This window comes from Aulonocara stuartgranti (genome assembly GCF_965226115.1).
Source record: "Aulonocara stuartgranti genome assembly, chromosome: 17".
Taxonomy (NCBI): Eukaryota; Metazoa; Chordata; class Actinopteri; order Cichliformes; family Cichlidae; genus Aulonocara; species Aulonocara stuartgranti.
The window spans coordinates 37,007,587-37,015,789 of NC_138953.1; the positions used below are offsets into that span (position 1 = coordinate 37,007,587).

General features: G+C 39.8%; 1 protein-coding gene across 2 annotated transcripts in view; it reads right to left on the reverse strand.

The window, feature by feature from the left end:
• slc2a13a (solute carrier family 2 member 13a) overlaps window positions 1–8,203 on the reverse strand; it is a 96,184-nt gene extending 87,981 nt beyond the window's left edge. The window contains exon 1 of one of the 2 annotated variants that reach the window (XM_082512008.1): window positions 7,123–8,203. In XM_082512008.1, coding sequence (XP_082368134.1) covers window positions 7,123–7,648 — 526 coding nt within the window. In that variant the 5' untranslated portion in view covers window positions 7,649–8,203. Of the gene's footprint in view, window positions 1–7,074 lie in introns of both variants that reach the window. The other variant, XM_082512007.1, reaches the window with a different exon arrangement.

The following is an 8,203-nucleotide window of genomic DNA, read 5'->3' on the forward strand; positions in this document are numbered from 1 at the left end:
AGTTAATGATAGTGTGCAGCTGACACTTTAGCAGTCTCTGTATTTCATGCATTTCTTTGCTGTTTTCATCACTTTATCTTAAAATCTCTGAAAACAATTATTGCTTTTCCCTCAGTTTTTATTACTTTTGTTTCTAAAAAAAACAACTCCAACTCAATAAATTCCTTTAGATTCGCATCAGTGTTACGACTGCTTGTGTTAATATCACAGTATATTTATAGACTGGTATTTCACTCTCGGTGTTTACTGCGGCTGACTGCCCATTACCTATGTGTATTAGGGATGGGCTAATGTATTGATACGGCAATACACAGCAAAATATCACTCCAATTATAAACAAATGACACAAAATATAAATAATGTCTTCTTTTCTTTTTCTTTAGTTATTTTTTTGTATTCAGTGACAAACAGATCAAGGTTTGACCCAGATGATTGTCTTGCAATCTACTATTATTGCATATCATTGTATCACAGTGCCATTTTGATGATAATAATAATAATAATAATAATAATAATAATAATAATAATAATAATAATAATAATAATGATAATCAGGCTTTAATTTGAACGTATTAACATATTACTGCGATATAAAAAACACAAATAAAATGTAAAACCGAAGGAAAATAATGATTATAATAAAATAACCTAATATGTTTAAAACAGAATAGAAAGAAGCATGAGCTGATTTAACCACTAGTTAGTAACAATTAATTATTATTTTTACTTTCTGTTTATGTCCTACCCAATCATAAATCCTCCATACAGTTTGCTACATATATTTGGCTTTGTAGCTCGAATAACAAACCAAGACACGTATGTACTTACAGGTATATACTAGGGGTGCAACGATACTCGTATCGATATTGAACCGTTCGATACAGTGCTTTCGGTTCGGTACGCATATGTATCAAACAATACAATTTTTAAAATTTATTTTATCAACTTTTCTTCTGACGATGCTGTCTGTGTTGAGCGCTCAGTGGATCTGCGCTCGACTACTCCACCTAGGCTGCACTGTCAGTGCAGATCCACTGAGCGCAGCGCAAGCTAGCAAGACAGAAGCTAAGCTCGTTGCAACATGGCAAATTGAACCTCCCCCACCCTCATTCAGATGTGGCGTTTGGAACTATCTTGGTTTTCATGTGAAGCATGACCCTGATGGTAAGCATGTCATGGACAAAAGTAAAACAGTATGTCGGATGTGCCAGGCAATGCTCAATTACATGGGTGGGAACTACTGCGTTAGCGCAGTTAGCTTGTTAACGTATTGACGCCGTCCAGCCCCACACACGGGGCGATCCGTTAACGGAGATTTGCGGCGTTATGGCGTTAATGTCATTTTAACGAAATTAACCTGAAAGCACTAGTGGGAACACAACGAATATGACTGCACATTTACGCCGACATCATCCTAGTGCAAAGACAAGTGGAAGCAGACAAAAACAACAAGCACGCATGCTACAAACTTTACCCGAGTCATTTAGACAGCCGTTAGCACATGATGCTCCTTATGGGGACCTGATATGTTTAATATGCTGCTGAGAGTATACCCCAGAAGAAGCGTATAGTATAGCTTTTATTTTGGAAAGAGCCATTTCTCTGTAATAAACTCTCTTTTCCAAAGATGAGTGATTCCTCGATCATATGGATTTATTTTTTTATTATTTTGATGTTTCAGCAACATTGAATTTAAAAACTGTACTTTTGAGTTAAAATATATATTCATAATTTTAATAAATGACAAATTAAAAAGGCATGAACATTTTTTGTATCGAAAAAATATCGAACTGTGACACCAAAGTATCGAACCGAACCGTCAATTTTGTGTATCGTTGCACCCCTAGTATATATACATATACATACACACACATATACACATGTTAACATTAGTATGGGTATCTCAGGCCTATGTGCGCTTCAGAGTGACACAATATGGAGAGAACAACAAGACTACATCATCAGTTTATTAAGTGGAATAAGATACTTTCAGCTGCTCCCTTATTCAAAAATGATCACCACAGCAGGTTGCTCCATTGCGCCAATCATCTTTGATTTGGCAGATTTCTAAATGAGATGGCCTTCCTGACACAAACCCTCCGGGATCTTTGGCATAAGCTACCCATTTAATCTATTTTCTTCTCATATTGTAATTTCCACACAGAGCTGCAAACAAAATACATAATTTGTCATTTATTCATTTTTAATTAATCTGTATATTATTTTTTTACAAGAAGTCAATAAATTAAAATTTTTCCAGCATCTTATTTTGATCAACTAGCAGTACAATGCATAAATATGTTCCATTTACATGTCTACAACAGAAAAACAGAAAAAATATTTGCATAAAACACTTTTTCTCGTCATGATCTAATCAGTTATTCGAGTTTTCTTTCTTTCAGGCCTACTGATATGAACATTGTAAACCTTGTGTCCCACCCTGTACTTTTAAATGTCAAACAGTGTATTTACTGTACTTAAATAGAGGTTCTTAATCCAACTTTCTCTAACTTAATAATGGCCATGCTTTAACAATACTTTAGAAATCAAATCCTCTACAATTCAGATGAAGTAATCATAGAAATCATTTAGAAACCTTTCCACATTTGAAGCAGGGAGTCAAGCACAAACTCAAAACATGCCTAAAATGGGTGGATGGAGGTTCGACAGGGCACAACGACTGAGACTGAAGAGTTTTCTCAACACTTTCACACTGTGTATGCAATTAGATCATCAGAGCCACCTGTCTAATTTACCATGCTAGCTAATTAGAAGTACACATTCAATTTATTTTAATCAGACAAAGTGGCAGCTATTTGCTGCCATTAAAGAAACCCTTTCTCTATCAAGTGTCAGGTTTGTTTGTGTAAAATTCCCCGTAAGCAGTCTAAATAAATGACGAGAAAAAAAGAAGAAAAAAAACACTTCTGGAAAGTGACATTTACAAAAAAATTCAAAAGTGAAAGTGAAAGTGACAGGAGAAAATCCGTCCCGGTCAACCACCCAAACATCAATAACGGGAACCTTATACAGCGCTTCCCTATACCCGTCGAACTCCCACAGGCACAAAGAAATTACAGAGGCTATTACTTATCACCTGACCAAAGATATGGCTCCCATCAACACTGTGCAAAACGAGGGATTTAGGAAAATGATCAACACCGTAGACAAACGCTACACAGTGCCGTCCCGCAACTACTTTTCTATTGTTGCACTAACTGCTCTATACACGCAGTGTCGAGCAACGGTGGAGATGGAATTTCAAGCAGTACAACATTTTGCAGCACCGACAAAATGTGAGACATTTGTTGTTTTTATGTTTATTTATTGTTTTTATGTTCAGTCTCAACTGTTACGAAGTTGATGTGCAGTTAATAAGTGCAATAAATATTTATATTGGAAAAGAAAATCGTGAGAGAATCGTGATCTCAATTCTAAGCAAAAAAAATCGTGATTCTCATTTTATGCAAAATCGTGCAGCCCTAGTGGCCACTGTAGGACAAACGTTTCAGTCAGCTGCGAGATATCAAATACAATACAGCATCGTACTAATGTTAAGTTAACATCACTATACCCATGGTATCATGATACCTGCGAAACAATATGTTGCAAGACAATCACCTGTGTCAAATCATTATATATGTTTCATTGAACGCAAAAAATAACTCTAAAGAGAATAAAAGCAAAAATGTATTATTACTTAGTACAAGTTCTTGATATTTGTGATACAATACTGTATATTGGCATATCAATGTATTATCCCATCCCATCTGGATCTGACAGCAAAGCCAAAGACACTGTATACAGATAAGACAGCGATATCTCTAGGTAGGCTTGTGCTAAAGCCTATCCCGATTACACTGATCAGAGTAGTCGCCCCCTGATGGACAATAAAAATAAATTCAGGATTGGTCTTTACTTTTCAGACCAACACGTTCCATCCACCTTTACATACACATTATAGCTTTACAAACTAGGGCTGTGCTACATCATATTGTCCACAATAATATCATTATAAATGTTTGCACGATATGAAAGTATCTTATCAGGATATCATGGCTATAGCAACACAACGCATGTGCGTGGTCCTAGTGCACGTGTCTAAGAGTCAGAGTTGTTGTCAGTGTCTGATGGTGATTTAGTATCTGAAAGGGAACTACTTCCACACTACTCACTAAATGTGCAAACAACAAACTTGCTTCACTACTTGAGGCAAAAACACTGTTGAGTACAACAAGGTGGGGACACTAGCAGGTGGAGACGAGCGACCCAAATGCAAACAAATACTCTGCCGAGTGTCGCCGGAGCACTCCAGTTGTGCTCCACGTAACAGGAAGAGCAAATGGTGGATGGAAATTACTGATGCATGATGGAAAGGCATGGTTTTAAGCAACTGGTTAAAAAGTTGAAAAATATTTTTCAGTTCTATCACATGACAATATTCCACAACTTCTGCAGAGTAGCATAGTTCAGTTACTTTAGCTATCGTTAGATTAAAATTTTAAGCAGCTATTTTAAATAATTTCCCCCAGGGATCAATAAAGTATTCTGATTCTGATGAATCTTTTATTTAGATTTTCCTGGTAAAATATTGCCCAGGCCACTTTTTGTAAATATATATATATATATATATATATATATATATATATATATATATATATATATATATATATATATATATATATATTCCCTTATGCTCAGTCACTTATTATATTGCTGTGTCACTATTATTGCACTATAATGCTGCTGGTGGCACCTTGTTTCAGAAGATTCACACTTTAAGTTGGTTAGACTGTTATCTATGAGAGCAGTTCATTGGAAAAGAGCCTAAACATGCATGTATTGCAAAAATGTAAATCTGAAATAAATACAAGGGTTTCCAGCATAACCTTTAAAACTTCCATTCATTCATTATAAAATTGTCTTACATCATTCCACTTACAGTAGTGCAAATTTAACCAAGAAGCTGTCATCATCTGCACATTTCCAGTGCCAGACAAACATGCAAATTGGAGTACGACTGGTCTTTAATCACACAAAAAGAATCCAAGTTCGAGTTGCTTCTCACAGGAAGCAAAAGAAATGCAGGAAAAGGGGAGCAAATTAATAAACGACTTTAGTTTGTTAAAGGGGTACACACCGAGCTCTTTAAGGCGGGTAGAGCTTAGTAAGGATCCCTGACCGAAGATGATAAAAATGGTGTGCAAGTCCTCCATGTATCACTGAAAGGAGCGCTTACTGGTCTCAAAAGAGGTGATGGACGAGTACCGAGCCTTGAAAGCCACTTTTAACAGCAGAGATGCGACTCATGAGTAACAGCAGCTGCTATAAATAATGTGAGGCATATTGAATTGTGATCAAAAGAAGCGTTGCGTGGAAAGGCACGCAGAGTGGAAGGAAGACCACGCAGAGAGATGGATGATTCAAGAGGGGAGAAAGCTCAGAATGCAAAAATATTCATGCACGGAAGGAAGTAGGAGAAAGGCAATGTGCAAAGGTGGGCTGCAGGGAAGGAAGCAGGGACGAGGCAGCCAATAAGACGAGTGCAACTCAATAATAAAGGCAAAATCAGAGGCACTATGTGTCTCCTGTGTGCTTTGTAGGTTTATCTGGGCTTCCTTTGATGGGGTGATATTTATCATTCAGAATGAGTTTCCCCTTTATCACCTAATGATACCCAACCAAATCTAATAATGAGAACGATGATGATGATAATGGGGACTGCAAATTGTCTAACAGCCAGTGGCATGCAGATAAAGGAAGCAGAGGGCCACGCTGCGTAATTAGACGCTGCGAGTAATTGCAAACCTCAGGCCTGTGGTGGGGGAGGAGGAGCTACAGCAGCAATGCATCACCAAAACCACCAAAAGCTTTAAGATCTTTGACTTCAAGGGGCACTTAAGCCGAGTGCCACCTCTGTTCTTTCTAATGGCGAGCGAGCGAGGGGAAGTGTTGAAGAAGAAATCAATAAATCACATTATCATTAGCGCCGGGCAGGCTGAAGTAATTTCATTGGAATAGCAATTTGTCTAAAGCTACAGTTGGCTTTGTTTCTTGCTCTGGACTGGTAAAAAAAAACTTTTCTTAAACAAAGACTCTGGGAGCATGCTCAGGGTGTTTAATTAGGAGCAGGGCTTTTCTCCTCATGGTATATAAATACGAATATTTAATATTAGATAATATTATAAAGTGGAATGATGAGCCTTCCAAATACAAGACAAAATCTTTTAAAGGTAAATATTGTGGAGAGACGAGATGCAATCAGAAAACTTGCTGTCAAAATGAATACTGATCACCAGGCAGTGAGTGTGAAGGCCCTGGTGTGTTGGTGGCTTTGTACAATGCCGGTAGTATCATTTTCACACAGTCAAATCCATTTATGCTCACTGTTATGGCTCAGGTAGCCGCTGCAATATTCTCCTTAATCATAGGCGTCGCCACTCAGGCAATACTGCCACATCAGCCATGATGCAGAAGGAGAAATCAAAACTTTTTCAGGAATTCTGTAAAAGGAGCTATTAAACCCAACACTCGTGTGTTCAACCCAGCTGTGGTGGCGGCAGCACGGCATGCCAGGTTACAAAAACCCAGAGGTGCACCACCTGCAGAAAAGCAGCTAGCTACCAATAACGCCCATGATGTCAATTTTGTAGTATGGTGCTGTTCACGAGGTAAATATTTAATGGCTTTAAGGGTCCATGGCTGTCCGTGTGTCTGCCAGTTTTTTTGTGACACCGTGGAAAATCTCCACTACAAGGCACAAACTATACATGAACTCTAGGTAGCCGACTACAAGGAGACTTAAAAGAAATATAATGGCTTACAGTTACTCAGGTGCTTTACTTTTCAAAGTTGAACTTAGAACAAAGTATGTTCGACATCTATAGTTTTGCTACTTGGTAGAATGAAATTGATTTATATCCGTATCTACACTGATTTTGTTAGCTCCATTCCCTCCACATTTTTTTTTTAATTTTCTTAATTCAGAATTTTTTTTATTGAAATTTCTGAGACCCCACCCACCCCTTTTGCGCCCCCTTATTTCAAAAACCTGAAAACGCCCCTGAAACCTACCGAGCCCCAATCCAACGATGAGCCTACCCGCCAGGAGCACCTCTTTACCGGGAGCGCTGCTAAGGACGATCCCCCCGACGGCGAAGAAGAAGCTGGCGAGCAGTATGCACACTCTGCGCCCGAACACCCCGTTGAGAAAGCCGCCCAGCAGGGCGGAGAGGGCGGCTGCGGCCACAGTACTTGATATGAGCACCTCCTGCCACAGGGCGCTCAGGTCCAGCTCCCGCTTCAATAGGAGCATCGCCCCGGAGATCACCCCGGTGTCATAGCCGAAAAGGAAGCCCCCCAGGGCGGAGAAGATGGCCAGGACGTAGACGAAACCAGGTGTAACATCCTGCTGAAACTGCTTGCGGGCAGCTCTCTCCAGGTCTCCAGTGGACGAGGAGGAGGGGGCTGATGGGGCACCAGCGGCGGCGGAAGCTCCAGTGGAGGCGCCCTGGCTGCTGATGCTGGCGTTGGACGGAGCCTTGATGAGACTGCGCTCACCTCCGTCGTTCACTTTCTTCCACCTCTCGCCCATCAGGTTGTTCATACTCCGGAGGTTGTAGTCATGGTCGGCCTGCCTTCGCGACATATGGGAACTACAACACAGGACAGGGCTGCTGAGTTGTATTTGAAGCGTCTGACAACAAAACAAACACACACGCCCACCCAACTAACAGGCCTACCCCCCACTACACTCAGCTTAGACTTAAAGTCACGCTGACTGTCCTAAGACACTTCCAAATAAAAAAAAGAAGCCCGCTGCTGAGTAAAGTTGTGCTCCAGCCTTGTTTATCCGCGCATGACATCCCTGTGGTCCTGATGGGAGAGTTGGAGAAGAGTAGGGTAGGAAAGGTGAGATAGGAGGAGTGTAGTGGATCACATCGTCACTACCAGCGTCGGCGTGACGCAAAGAAATGTTGTTTTGGAAGCGTGGAGCGAAGACTTATCAGCACCATCTTTTATGGGGAATATGCGGTCTGCAGTTGTTAACTGACCAAATCAGGCGGATTAATATGCTCGTTAATACACATCAAAGATGTGTAAATGTCTGCTGTATAATTTCATTTGATGATGATGCTTAAGCCTCGTGAAAAAACACTTTTTTTGTGGGGCTAAAGCATAAAATCATAAAAATAAGAAAAAC